General features: G+C 44.4%; 1 protein-coding gene across 1 annotated transcript in view; it reads left to right on the top strand.

Annotated features, from left to right (window-relative positions):
- The window catches only part of GRID2 (glutamate ionotropic receptor delta type subunit 2), a 1,221,843-nt gene that overhangs the window by 712,115 nt on the left and 491,878 nt on the right, over positions 1 to 17,850 (top strand). Inside the window, exon 8 of the mRNA XM_066574896.1 lies at positions 12,180 to 12,299. Within this exon, the coding sequence (XP_066430993.1) occupies positions 12,180 to 12,299 (120 nt within the window). The remainder of the gene's footprint in view (positions 1 to 12,179; positions 12,300 to 17,850) is intronic.

The raw sequence follows: 17,850 nt of genomic DNA, 5'->3' as shown, positions 1-17,850 counted from the left end.
GTTCTGTCATTAGAAAGAAAAGCAATATTCACCTAATCCTCCCAAGGCAGTCTTCTTAGCACATCTTCTCCTTGCTGATCTTCTCCAGTCACCCCGGGTCACCTCACCGCAAGCTAGCCAGATCCTGGTCTTCTTGTTATAGAGTGTCCATTCTTGGCATTCTTCTTCCTTCAGGTCAGTGTAGGTTACGTCTCTAGTGACATAGCATTCACTGCCTAGCAAGGAGTGCCGAGCTATTGCTGAGAATGCGCATGTGTGCTGTCTCGCCACGAGTGATCATATACTATTGCAGAGAGACAGCATGCATGAGCAGTTTTGACAATAGCTTGGCACTCCCTGCTAGGCTATGAACACTACGTCACTAGTGAGGTATCATACATTGCCCTGCAGGAAGGAGACTGCCTGTGAATGTACGCTTTTTCACTGGAAGAAGAAGAATTGGCCGGCTGGAGGTGACATGACCCTGGGAAACTGCAGGAGACAGAAGAAGATCAGCGAGGAGAACATGGGGTAAGAAGACTGACGGAGAAGGAAAAGGCAATTACAGAATTTTTTTTTTTAATGACAAAATACCTTTAAAGATGTTGACCGACTTAATAAATTTTTATCTAAAGAGACTCCCCTTGTGTAATACGATAAACAAGTTAATACTTGCCTCTATTGGCTACCTGCTATGTCCAGCAAAGTCACTCTAGGTCTCACCCATAACATAACATTTAAAGATTGCAGCAGCATGTGTAAAACACGTCCTAGGCTGCTGCAACCAATGGTGGAGCTTAACTCTTGATTGATCTACGGATGTTGCAAAATTTAACCCAGTGCTGATAACTTCCTGCAACAAGTCACCGTAGTACAACAAAGACCATTGAAAAGCTATTGAGAGGGCAAGAATAAGTAAAGTGCAGCAGTTTATTCAATGCATTAACTGTCAAATTAAACATTCACAGATTCCCAACTGGTTCCCCACTGCAGTTTTCAGTCAGGTCTTTTGCTTTTTGCTTTGAAAGGAAAGTGATAAAAGGACACCCATAGTAACATCTTATGGCTGCATCAGTCTTTTGATACATGCCATGATAATGTCACTATGAAAAAATTCAATTATAAGTCAATTGAAGACTTTTTCTATCATTTAAAACACCCCTCTTAAAATGCGCGATGTTGGACTTCAGCAGTATCCTATTGTATTGTTTATAAAACAGGATTTTATAGACACCAGAAGAAGAAAAATCTGCTAAGGTATGTAGTGAAGGACAGCACTGGAAAGATGAAGTACTGGCCAAGCAATGTGGAGAGAGAATATCTCTATACTTTTTCCAGTAAAGCTCAAACACACTAGTATTTCTGCTGAATGTCTTTACAAACAAGGACACTATTTCAGGAATTTATCCTATAAAATAAATATAATCTGTAGACTGAGCCATCACGATGAGTTGCTTTCACAATAACATACTTCAAAAAGATTTTAGTAGAGATGTGTCCTAAGTAAGTTGTATATGAAGGCCAAGACTGCCACTTTTGCCTGCACTGTTAAAAGTATGAAAGACAAATACTGTAGTCAAATATACTTACTCGGAAGAAAAAGCTTACTAAAAGGCCATAACATTGTGAGCTTCACGGTGACACAAAAGTGCTCTAAAAATTGAAGATGAAAATGTGTGGTTTTTGTAAACCTTAGAATGATATGTGAATGCAACAGAGATCGTATCGGCAAACTATGCTTTACAATACATTGATTCTTTGTAAGAGACTATAAGACCCTGTTTAATGCAGACATTCATAAAGATACAATTAGCTTTATTATTTATTGATTTTAAATTATGAAGGAGAGAGGCGCTAAAGACACTTAGAAGAGTAACAGTAAAGTCTAACATGGGGAAAATAAATCCGTTTTATTTCCAATAATTTAGAATTGGCTTTTATAATGAAGGAGAAATTAAGGAAAGAAGAAAACTATTCAGTCAAGTGTGAACTTGGCCCAATAACTTCATATAACACAGTATGGTGTTGCTAAGATATTTTGTTGTGAGTTTTAACAGGAATATAGGAGCTCTGTCTCTGGCACCTGGAATTGTTAAAATCTAATAGTGCTGCGTAGATCCTTTATAATATTGCCAAAATTAGGATAGAATCTCTTCTAGAATGTGCATCTATTATATCCACACAGAAATGATTGAAGCTGTATATGATTAAATTCAGATTACAAATTGGAGGATTTAAAGAGAACCTATCAGCCCAGGCTGTATATTGTCCAAACTGTAGGCATCATGTTGTAGTCAGGAGGAGCTGAGCAGATTGATATATAGTTTAATGGGGAAAGATTTAGCATAACTTGTTTTATATAAATTTATATCTCTGCTCATTCTAGGCTGAGTGACTGCATGGGTGGTCTAATCAGTGATTGACAGGTATCTATGTATGTATAGTCATTCACTGATAGGAACGCCCATTGGACCACTAGGCTTAGAATGAGTAGAGATATGAATGAATATAATACACGTTATGCTGAATCTTCCCCCATAAAAATAAATGTCAATCTGCTCAGCTCCTCCTGCTCTATAACATCATGCCTGCAGTTTGGACAAAATGTTAGAGCTTTCCATTGTATAAATAGCATCACTGTTTTCCAGACAGACTTAACAACTAGTTAGAAAACTGCATCTATACCAAAGCTTTTAGGGGTATGATCATAATTCAAAGTGTTGAAGGGTTTTAATAGCTATAATCATAAGCCCCATTTGCAAGCAAAGATATCACTCAAAATTCATTGAAACGATGGATATGAGCAATAATCATTGCGTGTAAATGCTACCATCGTTAACTCTTCCACTGAATTATAATTTTAAGGTGAGCTAAAAATCCATCATTCAGCTGCAGAGAGATAACAGAAACCGGATGCTGTGTTCTCTATGGGCTTTCAGAGATTACATTAGATTCAGTGGACAGCTCAAGCAGGAACAAAGGAGCTGTGTGAAGGGCTCAGACAACCCGCTGAGTTCTGTAAACAACTCATGGAGGCTCATTTACAAATGCAGCTGATAAAGTGCTAATGAACATTAGTGTCCTTTAGCACTTTATGCAAAATGATCGCTAAAACTGTCAATATTTCAATCGTTTAAAAGATTGTCTTTGCATGTAAATGAGCCTTTAGTCACTGTACCCACCATCATGACACCATGCCAGGATGCTGATTATAATTTATGTTAATGGCATTAATATATTAGAGTAAATATAATACCTAATTCAATTTGATCACCTGTAATTGGGCTGCTTAATATTAGGTCATTTATTTATTCTTTGATAGAGTCAAATAGATTATTTTCCCTTGAGATCTCAATTACTATACATTTATAATTCAGAACTTTTTTAATTGCCTTAATTTAAAAATTATGCAAATGATGAATAAACCATATAACATGCATATTGCTACATGTTACATTTATTCTTTCATCTCTTCCTTTCTTTATGCATTTAAGTATATGCATAAAGTCAGCTATGTAAGTTAAGTACTGCTTATGTTTACCAAGGCATATTATAAATGTGACAGATACATTTAAATCTCAATCTAAATAATGTCCAAAATTAAGTGGAAAATATAATCCTGGCTTCAAGTATTTGCTTGCAGTAATGTGCATATCAGTTATCATAATTATACAAATACAGATAATGTTTTATTGATTGAGGAACATGGTCTAAATATTTATTACCTAAATTAAAACTGGAAAGGCAAACAGAAGCAATTGCCAAGATCATTTTAACAAAAATTTAAACTGAATATATTTACATTATTGGCCAAATGAAAGCTGAAGAGGAACTCTTGCTCTAATTTACGCCTAATAAGATAAAGTACACTATTAAATATTCAGCACAAAGTGAAGTGGAGCTATGAAAATACATTACAGATAGATAGATAGATAGATAGATAGATAGATAGATAGATAGATAGATAGATAGATAGATAGATATGAGATAGATAGATAGATAGATATGAGATAGATATGAGATAGATAGATAGAAAGATAGATAGATATGAGATAGATAGAAAGATAGATAGATATGAGATAGATAGAAAGATAGATAGATATGAGATAGATAGATAGATAGAAAGATAGATAAATAGATAGATATGAGATAAATTTGAGATAGATAGATATCAGATAGCTTGGTATTAGAGAGATAGAGATAGATAGATATGAGAGAGAGATATAAGAGAGATATGAGAGAGATAGATAGATATGAGATAGATAGATATGAGATATGAGATGGATAGATATGAGATATGAGATGGATAGATATGAGATGGATAGATATGAGATGGATGAATATGAGATGGGTGGATATGAGATGGATGGATATGAGATGGATAGATAGATATGAGATGGATAGATAGATATGAGATGGATAGATAGATAGATACTAGTAATTATTAGGAAATTATAGTACCAGTGTTTCTGATGGCACATCAGACACACAGTAGCTTGATTACCACACAAGACAAGCACAGCTTGACTCCTCCAACAGCAGTGACGGTAGGTGGAGGTAGGTCAGTGTGTTCTGTCAGGACTGCTGAGTTGTGTAGGAAATTAAAGTATCAGCATTTCTGGTGGCGCCACACAGCTCTGCTACATGGTTCATGCATTATGATCCCCAAACATCACACACATAGCAGCTTGATTACCACAAAAGACAAACACAGCTTGGCTCCTCCCACAGCAGTGACATTACCACAGGTCTTTCAGCCAACCAGATCTCTGTCGTGGTGGATGTAGGTCAGTGTGTTCTGTCAGGACTGCTGAGTTGTGTCTGACATAATAACGGCTTAGCTGTATTCTAATTTTGTTATTTTTGTCCTCCCCTTGTCTTGTTCTTCTGGTGCTCTGTTTTACATATGTTGTAGGACCTTCAATGACATCACCATGGGGCGGAGTGATGACATCACCAGGGGTGGAGCATCAGAATCACACACACACACACACACACACACACACACACGCACACACGCATACATACATATTTAAATAAAAGTGGTTGTTAGTAGTTTGATTAATAACAGATAAAGGGGTGGAACTATGTTCTAACAGGGTGAGAAAAGTCAGCTCTATTGTAATCATCTGCATAAGATAAACCCTTTAAGGGCTCATTCACATGAATGTGCCCGTATTGTGTTCACAGAAAATGGGCCATCCTTGTATTATCTATATTTCACAGATCTATTTACTTTGAACAGGATATTCCCATCTGAAAATCAGACGACAATAATGTATGCTGCATTTTTTTCACATGGACCATTGGATGTCTGACTAGCCCCATTGACTACTGGAGTTTGTGCTGTTCATGTGAAGTCCATTGGACACACGGACAGCACAAAGATGTCAACGATGCTCATTTGAATAAACCTTAACACAAACATCTAGATCATGATCAAAGCTATAGTAATGATACTTCAAACCAAGTGTTGAATGACAATGTTCATTGCTTAAGGATTGAGGGATGGACCTGTAAAACCTTCTGTTGCCGGTGTCTTGGACATTACCCCATTAATTATCATTAGAGATGAGCGAATATACTCGTTTCGAGTAATTACTCGATCGAGCACCGCGATTTTCGAGTACTTCCGTACTCGGGTGAAAAGATTTGGGGGGCGCCGGGGGGTGGGGGAGGCGTGGCGGAGTGGGGGGTAGCAGCGGGGAACAGGGGGGAGCCCTCTCTCCCTCTCCCCCCCACTCCCCGCTGCAAGCCCCACTCACCCACGGCGCCCCCCGAATCTTTTCACCCGAGTACGGAAGTACTCGAAAATCGCGGCGCTTGGGCGAAAAAAGGGGTGTGGCCAAGTAGGTTCACTCATCTCTAATTATCACCTTGTTCTACTCCTGCTTTGCTACACTATTATAAAAATAAGCTTTTGGGATACGAAACTTAATATATTTAAGAGGCCATCAAATATTATAGAAAAATTGATCTATTTGTCATTTTGTTGAAATTTAACCTCTGAATAAATATCAGCCTCTGTGCTATAACAGTGTATAGCAACCTCCATTTATTTACTGGCACATTTCAAACACAACCAGAAATTGTTTCACCACATACAATAAAGCCTCCTTCACATGATCTTTATTTGCGTATTTTCAGCCATTCACACAGGCTGCTACTGCATATTGGCAAAAAACATGCATAGGCGATGAAAACTATTGATCACTGTAAAATCCTCGGAATGACCAATAATGCTCAAATAGGGCCAGCTGTCTTCTTTTCCCAGCATTTTACGCAGCTAAACACTTTCCCCCTCCCTTTTTTTCCAGTTTCCATTAAAGTCTATAGGAGCTTCCTGCGTATTTCGGCAAAAGATAGGGCAAGACCTAGCTTTTCACGCAGTGTATAAAGCCGGTTACCAAAAATGGTTGGATATGTGCAACCATAAATTTACACAATATAGAGTGTATATGTTGTATATTCTATATAAGGGACTTAGAAGGGGTTTCTGAATCACCAATCATTGGTGGTAGTGAGGTGGACACACAAGGGGTTAAAAATAGCTAAATACTCTACTGTGCATTGCTTCCCTGCTGCCTCTCACGGCTATTTTGGTCTTTTGTTTACATTGGCTACAGAGGTGGGTTGTTTACTTATGATATGACGGCTGCAGCCAATGGGGGCTCAGCAGGAATGTCATCAGTTTGGTCTTGTAAACGTGCCTTGGGGCTTCCACATCAGAAGCCCATGTGACAGGTTTACGGGACATCACCAGATCTGCTGGCGAGGAGATGTCACTCGTCAGATGCCATTGAGAGTATAGTACTTTTATATAGTTTTGGGTACGGGGAGCTCAAAACTATATAAAAGTAATAACTCGGAAAACTAATTTAATTAAAAATGCTGCACTCTGTTTTATAGTCAAAAAGATGATATTTAATGTCCCTATAGATTAGGCCTCGTTCAGACAAGCGTGTTTTTAGCTCTTGAGAGGTGCACACAGAAAGCGCTTCTACCAGAACCAATGGGTTTCCTATAGAAGTGTTCACATGAATGATTGTTAGACGCTCTAATTCAGCACATCTGACAGAGATAGGTCATGCATGCCTACAATGCCCACATCGCAGGTCCATGCTGCGAGAAAAGATAGGATCTGACCTATCTTTGATGTGCGCTGTGCAAGGGTTTCCATTGACTCTTATGGGTCAGGAGTTTATGGAAACTCCTGTGCAGGGGATAGAGTCCCAGCTGCTTACAGCAGAATATTTAAGACAAGCTGCCCAGAAGCACATTTTAAATGTCGCACTGTAAACTCCTGTTAGTCCCCGTGGGCATGAGGGGACTCCCCGAGGGTTCTGTTAATCCCCGCGGTGACTAAGAGGAATTTACAATGAGACATTTAAAATGTGCTTCTGGGCAGCACCTTTTAAATGTCCTGCTGTAAGCAGTGGGGTGTTCCTCGTTCCCCCTGGCTGGGTAATTCCACAACAGTGGGGGGGCAGTAGGGGGCTCCCTCCACCTCTCTCCCCAAGGAATTTCCCTATAGCTGGGAGATAGAGAGGGCGGGGTTACAGGGCTTCCCCCCTGAGAGTGTGGGAGGAGGGGTTGGGGCTAGAGGGATCTGCCCTCTAGACCCACCCTCTAGCCCACCCCCTCTATCTTTGCTAGATCTCTGTAAGAAGCCCTATAGTCATGCCCCTATCTTTAGTCCTACCCACTCTCTCTGTTCTATAGGGGTTATCCCTCGGGAATCCCCAGAGCAGGGAGAGAGAGAGAGCGGGGATATGGGTTAATCCCCCATAGTAGAGCAGGGCTATGTGGGATCAATTCATAGCAAGGAGAGACAGAGTGGGGCTATGAGTTAAGTCTGCTCTCTCTCTCTCTGCTATGGGGAAGTCCCGAAGTCCTGCAGGTCTTCTTCTTTCTCTCCTCCTGGAGCAGCTGCCTGTTCACGGGATTTTTAGCTCAGCATGAGGGCTCTTATCCACTTGCATTTTTTTAAGGCTGCAATATCCCTGTGGTTTTTTTACCCAATTGTCCATGGGACTTTCCAATGTAAAAACGCATTGGATAAAAATCGCAAAGCACAAGCTTGCAACGCATCTTTAACATTAGAAAGTCCCATTGACAATCGCATTAAAAAATGCAGCGATATTGCAGCGTTAAAAAATGCAAGTGCATAGGAGCCCTAAGTGTGCTTTTTTTCGCGTACCTGTACTGCGCTAAAAACACACTTGTCTCAACGAGGTCTTAGAAAGATTCTAGTTTTATTTTTAATAATAATAGTTTTATTTAAATAGTATTTCCATGTAAAAAGCTGTTAAATTCTCCCAGAAATCATAGAGCTTGGACATTCATCTGGCAGCATCAGATGGTCCAGCTCTGTGAGTCCTGTCTTTCCTACCCACCTACAGTGATTGACGGATTTTCAGTCTTCCTCGTTGAGTCCTTGCAACATTTAAGCCATTTTTACATGGAAATACTAAATTATATCATAGAGAACTATATGGCACTGAGCTCAGCATTTCTCCCTCTATCCTATGCTCTCAGATAGGCTAGAGAACTGGCATTGGGCTTGTACATGCCTTGCATGAGTTTGTCATTGTAGTCAAAGCATTCTTTCGCTGACTGATGAAGCAATCTTCTTATTATAAGCTGCTATTTCCTCCTCAATGTTATGCACATGGACAGGTAAAATACATATATATATATAATATATAACCATTACACACTAAGGCCTCAGTCAGACGAGCAGTTTTTTTTTGCGCGCCTATTTCCGCATAAGCGCAAAACGCGTGAACCGGAAAAGTTTCATATGAGCATTAAACTTTGCCAGTTTACTGGAGCAGTTGTTCCACGATTGGTCACAGCGCTCAGCCAATCAGAGGCAGTGCTTTCAGGAGCCAGGGATTTTTCAATCCCTGGCCACCAGAAAGACAGAAGAAGAGTGTCGGGGATCAGGGAGAGGACCTGGACAGCGCTTCTAGGTGAGTTAACTTTTTTTTTTTTTCCCGACAGCTAGGGATAATTTTTTGGGTAGGGCTTATATTTGTACCCCCCCCCCCCCCCTCATAAAAAAAAATCATCGCTGTAGGGATTGCCTTCATCCCATGGCTTTCAATGCCGGCCCCCTGAAAACAATGGGATAGCATTGCGGTCCTTTTCCACAGCTGTGACAGCTGTGGCAGGGGATTCTTTCATCCTTGCGAGGAGTCCTATTATCACTGAACACTGTGACAGTGCTGTCACAGTGTTAAGTGATGAGCGGACCCCCCCCCCCCCCCCCCCGGGGATTAACGGAACCCTCGAGGAGTCCCCTAATCGTCCTGGGGACTAAGGAGTTAACATCGGGACATTTAAATGTCCTGCTGTAAGCAACGGGGAACCTATTGGAACCTATCCTGCAAAATGCGCACCTTGTCCCATCTGTTTTAGTTGCAAGCTGTTTTGAAATTCAAATTCCATGCATATAAACGCTTCTATAGGAACCCATTGGTTCTTTTAGAAGCGCAAAACACACGCTTATCTGACCAAGGCCTAATTGGGAAAATACTGGGCAAAACATGGAGAAGGATTTAAATTAACTATAAAGACAACTTGAGCAACCAGTGTCAGGCAGCTGCTTCCAAGGCAAATAAGGTCATGAGGTGATCAAAAGAAGTCTAGGGGCACATGATGAGAACATTGTTCTTCTTTACAAGTCATTGATCAGACCACACATGGAATATTGTGTACAGTTTTGGGCATCGGTACTTAAGAAGGACATATCAGAGCTTGAGCAGGGCAACTAAAGTACCTGTTTCCCCTAAAATAAGACCTACCCTGAAAATGAGGCCTAGCATGATTTTTCAGTACTTTTGAGGATACTTGAACTATAAGTCCTGCTCTGAAATTAAGCCCTAGCTAGTTAATAAAAAGCCAATTAAAATAGTCTCCAGGCAGCTATACATGTAAAAAAGTGAAATCTTTTGGAGCGAAAATTGATATAAAACACTGTCTTATTTTAGGTGAAACAGGGTAAAATAAGGAATGGGTGGACTACAATACCCAGAGAGGTTATCAAAATTGGGATTATTTATATATATATATCAGTGTACAATACATGAGCTATTTATACCAAGGACTGTGACTGTAACCACGGGGCATTATTTACATCTAGAACAAAGAAGGTTTCTACATCAACATAGAAGTTTTTCTTTTTTTGCTGTAAGCCGAACCGCAATGTTCACCTAGAAAATGCAGAGGCACTGAAAGTCACATTAGGTGCGCTTCTGTCCATTAACAAAAAGTAAAAAAACTAAGAGTGCAGGAGGGTGAAAAGAATTATGTACTATGACAGTTTTTGAATAAATAGTGGTGTATTCATGATGCCTGTTAGTCCACAGAATTTAGTGGGATTACCTCTATAATGAACACATGGGAAAAATTAATTCCAGAAGAATATTAATTTACCGTAGCATAATTACTATTTATAATACAAGAAATTCTATGAATGACATAAGCAGAATCATAAAAACATTACAATTATTATATAGCTAATTATATAAACCATCTTAGGCCTTAGTCAGACGGGCGATTTTTCACGCGATTTGCGGATCGCATGACAGATGCGCATCCGCAAATCGCGTGACCGGTGAGCGCAAGTCGCCCACAAATCGCCCGAAAATCTGCTCCTAGCCGCGTTTCATTAGAAACGGGCCGGAGCTGTCCAGCGCATTGCATTCAATGGAGACGGCAATACAGCCATCTCCATTGAAAGCAATGCGCTGCGGGCGAGCCCGGGATGAATTGTCGGTAAGGGCTTAAATATATAAGCCCTTCCCTGCAATCCATCCTAAAATGTGTTAAAATAAAAAAAAATTGTATACTCACCTTCTGCCGGCAGCCGGAGCTCCGCGTGGCCGTCCTGCAGTGGGTGTGAAGGGGGTGTGAGTCAGACCTGCCCCCTGATTGGCTCAGCGCTGAGCCAATCAGAGGCATGCCTCACTCACACCCATTCATGAATTCATGAATGGATGTGAGTCAGACCTGCCCCTGATTGGCTCAGCGCTGAGAGGCAGCAGTCACTCACCCATTCATGAATTCATGAATGGGTGTGTGAGTGTTTTCAGCCTCTGATTGGTCAGGGCTGTGACCAATCAGAGGCAGATCATTCAGCAGGCGGGGATTTTAAAACCCCGCCGGCTGAATAGTGCCAAGAAACGGTTCAGGAGAACTGACAGCAGCCGCGGCTGGACTCCGGCTGCAGCGGAAAGGTGAGTATACAATTTTTTTTTTATTTTAACACATTTTAGGATGAATTGCAGGGAAGGGCTTATATATTTAACCCCTTCCCGACAATTCACCCCGCGCACGCCGGCAGCCCATTGCTTTCAATGGAACTGCTGTATTGCCGCTCCATTGAATTCAATGGGCAAACATCGTTCTTCTCTGCCACAGCTGTTACAGCTGTGGCAGAGAAGAATGATTTGTCTTCTATATGTTCTCAATGGGTCGGCGCTGCTGCCGCCGGCCCCATTGAGCGCATATACAGAAGAGAACAGGAATCGCAGATAGGTGCGACCTGCGATTTTTTGTTCTATAATTTATCGGACGAGCGCATAAAAAGTGCTCATGTGTCCGATACCATTGCAAAGCAATGGTTTTAAAAAATCGCCAAACGCATGCGCAAATCGCGGCTAAAAACGCCCGTCTGACTAAGGCCTTATACTGTATATTGCAAGAGTGGCTGGTAAATGTTTTAAATATTTATATAGAGAAAGAAGAAGAGAGGAAGTGACAAAAGGGTTCATTACTGGATACATCTCACTCTTCACTTAAAACGATCTATTTCTCAGCCGGACCGGCTGTATAGCCTCATTGACTCCAATGATGTGTTTTCTTAGTTCATACTGATCTCTGTTCCTCCGTATGGGCTCTTCTTAGATTTGGTTCCCCGTGCTGTGAATGTGTCAAGTTGGTGGTCCTCACTGCTCTCTGTCAATGGATGATGTTCGATACGATTAACAATGGGCCGTTTTCACCTGAGGACATGACAGACTCTCTTAAACAAAACACCAATGGCAAATACAAACTCCTATGCATCTATAGGAACATGACAGCAAGAAGTATGCTGTTCACATACAATACTGTTTGCAATAATCGTTATCAACAACAAATAATCAATAGCTGGTTAAAAATGTCTTTCATATTATTGTTCTTGATTTTTTTAGGGTGCAGTAAATGGACTTACAGGGATTTTGGAATTTGATGATGTTGGTGAGAATCCAAATATCTACTTTGAAATACTGGGTACAAACTATGGAGAGGAACTTGGCAGAAGTGCCCGTAAGGTAAGATGCCAATGCTACTACATAACTAAGTTGCTGTGCAAATTAATATTTCCTTCTATTAGGAGGAACTTGGCAGAAATGCATATATGGTAAAATGCCAAGGAAACATAACTAAGTTGATGTACAAATTACTATTTCCTATTCTTTATTAATTCTTTAATTTAATTTTTTATGGCAGAAATAGTGTTTTTTTTCAGATTATATCTAGAAGGTGCAATCAGAGAAATTTCCCAATGTACGTTTTGAACTAGAGCCCAGTATGAAGTATATTATTAGAGATGAGCGAACGTACTCGTCCGAGCTTGATGCTCGTTCGAGTATTAGCGTGTTCGAGATGCTCGTTATTCGAAACAAGCACCACGCGATGTTCGGGTTACTTTCACTTTCATCTCTGAGACGTTAGCGCGCTTTTCTGGCCAATAGAAGGACAGGGAAGGCATTACAACTTCCCCCTGCGACGTTCAAGCCCTACACCACCCCCCTGCAGTGAGTGGCTGGCGAGATCAGGTGTCACCCAAGTATATAAATCGGCCCCTCCCGCGGCTCGCCACAGATGCATTCTGACATAGTTCAGGGAAAGTGCTGTCTTGCTGGAGTTGCTATAGGGAGAGTGTTAGGAGTTATTTTAGGCTTCAAGAACCCCAACGGTCCTTCTTAGGGCCACATCTAACCGTGTGCAGTAGTGTGGAGGCTGCTTTTTGCAGTGTTGCACATTTTTTTTTTTTGTATATCGGCCGTGCAGAGCATTGCGTCCTGCAGTAATTTTACATTGTCCAGGGCCAGTAGTGGTGAGGCAGGGACAGAAGACATATTTAGTGTATATAGGCAGTGGGCCTTTCCAAAAACATTTGGGAAAAAAAATCTATTTGGGCTGCCTGTGACCGTCCTCAGTGTACTGGGTCTCTGCTGGGGGTAGTTGTCCTAATTCATACGCAGCCAGCTAAGTGTTACAGCAGGCTTGCGCAAAATTCTTTCCTGGCTCTGTGTTGGCTGTTACATCACCGCTGTATTCCTGTCCACAGTGAAACAGTCTGCAGTAATTTTACATTGTCCAGGGCCAGTAGTGGTGAGGCAGGGACAGAAGACATATTTAGTGTATATAGGCAGTGGGCCTTTCCAAAAACATTTGGGAAAAAAAAATCTATTTGGGCTGCCTGTGACCGTCCTCAGCGTACTGGGTCTCTGCTGGGGGTAGTTGTCCTAATTCATACGCAGCCAGCTAAGTGTTACAGCAGGCTTGCGCAAAATTCTTTCCTGGCTCTGTGTTGGCTGTTACATCACCGCTGTATTCCTGTCCACAGTGAAACAGTCTGCAGTAATTTTACATTGTTCAGGGCCAGTAGTGGTGAGGCAGGGACAGAAGACATATTTAGTGTATATAGGCAGTGGGCCTTTCCAAAAACATTTGGGAAAAAAAATCTATTTGGGCTGCCTGTGACCGTCCTCAGTGTACTGGATCTCTTCTGGGGGTAGTTGTCCTAATTCATACGCAGCCAGCTACGTGTTACAGCAGGCTTGCGCAAAATTCTTTCCTGGCTCTGTGTTGCCTGTTACATCACCGCTGTATTCCTGTCCACAGTGAAACAGTCTGCAGTAATTTTACATTGTCCAGGGCCAGTAGTGGTGAGGCAGGGACAGAAGACATATTTAGTCTATATAGGCAGTGGGCCTTTCCAAAAACATTTGGGAAAAAAAATCTATTTGGGCTGCCTGTGACCGTCCTCAGTGTACTGGGTCTCTGCTGGGGGTAGTTGTCCTAATTCATACGCAGCCAGCTAAGTGTTACAGCAGGCTTGCGCAAAATTCTTTCCTGGCTCTGTGTTGGCTGTTACATCACCGCTGTATTCCTGTCCACAGTGAAACAGTCTGCAGTAATTTTACATTGTCCAGGGCCAGTAGTGGTGAGGCAGGGACAGAAGACATATTTAGTGTATATAGGCAGTGGGCCTTTCCAAAAACATTTGGGAAAAAAAATCTATTTGGGCTGCCTGTGACCGTCCTCAGTGTACTGGGTCTCTGCTGGGGGTAGTTGTCCTAATTCATACGCAGCCAGCTAAGTGTTACAGCAGGCTTGCGCAAAATTCTTTCCTGGCTCTGTGTTGCCTGTTACATCACCGCTGTATTCCTGTCCACAGTGAAACAGTCTGCAGTAATTTTACATTGTCCAGGGCCAGTAGTGGTGAGGCAGGGACAGAAGACATATTTAGTGTATATAGGCAGTGGGCCTTTCCAAAAACATTTGGGAAAAAAAATCTATTTGGGCTGCCTGTGACCGTCCTCAGTGTACTGGGTCTCTGCTGGGGGTAGTTGTCCTAATTCATACGCAGCCAGCTAAGTGTTACAGCAGGCTTGCGCAAAATTCTTTCCTGCCTCTGCTGTGCGTTCCGTAAGCGAAGTCAGCCTCCAACCACAGGCCAATAAGCGGCACATTTAATTACAGCGTTCTGTTTCTGCACTACTGGTAATACACCATGCTGAGGGGTAGGGGTAGGCCTAGAGGACGTGGACGCGGCCGTGGACGCGGAGGCCCAAGTCAGGGTGTGGGCACAGGCTGAGTTCCTGATCCAGGTGTATCGCAGCCGACTGCTGCGAGATTAGGAGAGAGGCACGTTTCTGGCGTCCCCACATTCATCTCACAATTAATGGGTCCACGCGGTAGACCTTTATTAGAAAATGAGCAGTGTGAGCAGGTCCTGTCGTGGATGGCAGAAAGTGCATCCAGCAATCTATCGACCACCCAGAGTTCTGCGCCGTCCACTGCTGCAACTCTGAATCCTCTGGCTGCTGCTCCTCCTTCCTCCCAGCCTCCTCACTCCATTACAATGACACATTCTGAGGAGCAGGCAGACTCCCAGGAACTGTTCTCGGGCCTCTGCCCAGAATGGGCAGCAATGGTTCCGAATCCTCTCCCACTGGAGGAGTTTGTCGTGACCGATGCCCAACCTTTGGAAAGTTCCCGGGGTCCGGGGGATGAGGCTGGGGACTTCCGGCAACTGTCTCAAGAACTTTCAGTGGGTGAGGAGGACGATGACGATGAGACACAGTTGTCTATCAGTGAGGTAGTAGTAAGGGCAGTAAGTCCGAGGGAGGAGCGCACAGAGGATTCGGAGGAAGAGCAGCAGGACGATGAGGTGACTGACCCCACCTGGTTTGCTACGCCTACTGAGGACAGGTCTTCAGAGGGGGAGGCAAGTGCAGCAGCAGGGCAGGTTGGAAGAGGCAGTGCGGTGGCCAGGGGTAGAGGCAGGGCCAGACCGAATAATCCACCAACTGTTTCCCAAAGCGCCCCCTCGCGCCATGCCACCCTGCAGAGGCCGAGGTGCTCAAAGGTCTAGCAGTTTTTCACTGAGAGTGCAGACGACCGACGAACAGTGGTGTGCAACCTGTGTTGCGTCAAGATCAGCCGGGGAGCCACCACCACCAGCCTCACCACCACCAGCATGCGCAGACATATGATGGCCAAGCACCCCACAAGGTGGGACGAAGGCCGTTCACCGCCTCCGGTTTGCACCGCTGCCTCTCTTCCTGTGCCCCAACCTGCCACTGAGATCCAACCCCCCTCTCAGGACACAGGCACTACCGTCTCTTGGCCTGCACCCACACCCTCACCTCCGCTGTCCTCGGCCCCATCCACCAATGTCTGTCAGCGCACTGTCCAGCCGTCGCTAGCGCAAGTGTTGGAGCGCAAGCGCAAGTACGCCACCACGCACCCGCACGCTCAAGCGTTAAACGTGCACATAGCCAAATTTATCAGCCTGGAGATGCTGCCGTATAGGGTTGTGGAAACGGAGGCTTTCAAAGGTATGATGGCGGCGGCGGCCCCGCGCTACTCAGTTCCCAGTCGCCACTACTTTTCCCGATGTGCCGTCCCAGCCCTGCACGACCACGTCTCCCGCAACATTGTACGCGCCCTCACCAACGCGGTTACTGCCAAGGTCCACTTAACAACGGACACGTGGACAAGCACAGGTGGGCAGGGCCACTATATCTCCCTGACGGCACATTGGGTGAATTTAGTGGAGGCTGGGACAGAGTCAGAGTCTGGGACCGCTCACGTCCTACCCACCCCCAGAATTGCGGGCCCCAGCTCGGTGGTGGTATCTGCGGCGGTGTATGCTTCCTCTACTAAACCACCCTCCTCCTCCTCCGCAACCTCTGTCTTGCAATCAAGATGTGTCAGCAGCAGCACGTCGGCAGCAGTCGGTGTCGCGCGGCGTGGCAGCACAGCGGTGGGCAAGCGTCAGCAGGCCGTGCTGAAACTACTCAGCTTAGGAGATAAGAGGCACATGGCCCACGAACTGCTGCAGGGTCTGACAGAGCAGACCGACCGCTGGCTTGCGCCGCTGAGCCTCCAACCGGGCATGGTCGTGTGTGACAACGGCCATAACCTGGTTGCGGCTCTGCAGCTCGGCAGCCTCACGCACGTGCCATGCCTGGCCCACGTCTTTAATTCGGTGGTTCAGCGCTTTCTGAAAAGCTACCCACGCTTGTCAGACCTGCTCGGAAAGGTGCGCCAACTCTGCGCACATTTCCGCAAGTCCCACACAGACGCTGCCACCCTGCGCACCCTGCAACATCGGTTTAATCTGCCAGTGCACCGACTGCTGTGCGACGTGCCCACACGGTGGAACTCTACGCTCCACATGTTGGCCAGGCTCTATGAGCAGCGTAGAGCTATAGTGGAATACCAACTCCAACATGGGCGGCGCAGTGGGAGTCAGCCTCCTCAATTCTTTACAGAAGAGTGGGCCTGGTTGGCAGACATCTGCCAGGTCCTTGGAAACTTTGAGGAGTCTACCCAGATGGTGAGCGGCGCTGCTGCAATCATTAGCGTCACCATTCCTCTGCTATGCCTCTTGAGAAGTTCCCTGCAAAGCATAAAGGCAGACGCTTTGGGCTCGGAAACAGAGCCGGGGGAAGACAGTATGTCGCTGGATAGTCAGAGCACCCTCCTGTCTATATCTCAGCGCGTTGAGGAGGAGGAGGAGGAGGGGGAAGAGACAGCTTGGCCCACTGCTGAGGGTACCCATGCTGCTTGCCTGTCATCCTTTCAGCGTCTATGGCCTGAGGAGGAGGAGGATCCTGAAAGTGATCTTCCTAGTGAGGACAGCCATGTGTTGCGTACAGGTACCCTGGCACACATGGCGGACTTCATGTTAGGATGCCTTTCTCGTGACCCTCGCGTTACACGCATTCTGGCCACTACGGATTACTGGGTGTACACACTGCTCGACCCACGGTATAAGGAGAACCTTTCCACTCTGATACCCGAAGAGGAAAGGGGTTCGAGAGTGATGCTATACCAGAGGACCCTGGCGGACAAGCTGATGGTAAAATTCCCATCCGACAGCGCTAGTGGCAGAAGGCGCAGTTCCGAGGGCCAGGTAGCAGGGGAGGCGCGGAGATCAGGCAGCATGTACAGCACAGGCAGGGGAACACTCTCTAAGGCCTTTGACAGCTTTCTGGCTCCCCAGCAAGACTGTGTCACCGCTCCCCAGTCAAGGCTGAGTCGGCGGGAGCACTGTAAAAGGATGGTGAGGGAGTACGTAGC

Source organism: Eleutherodactylus coqui, chromosome 7 (assembly GCF_035609145.1).
Source record: "Eleutherodactylus coqui strain aEleCoq1 chromosome 7, aEleCoq1.hap1, whole genome shotgun sequence".
NCBI lineage: Eukaryota > Metazoa > Chordata > Amphibia > Anura > Eleutherodactylidae > Eleutherodactylus > Eleutherodactylus coqui.
The sequence above is the reverse complement of the archived record's forward strand: the minus strand, read 5'-3'. Positions and strand labels throughout refer to the sequence as shown.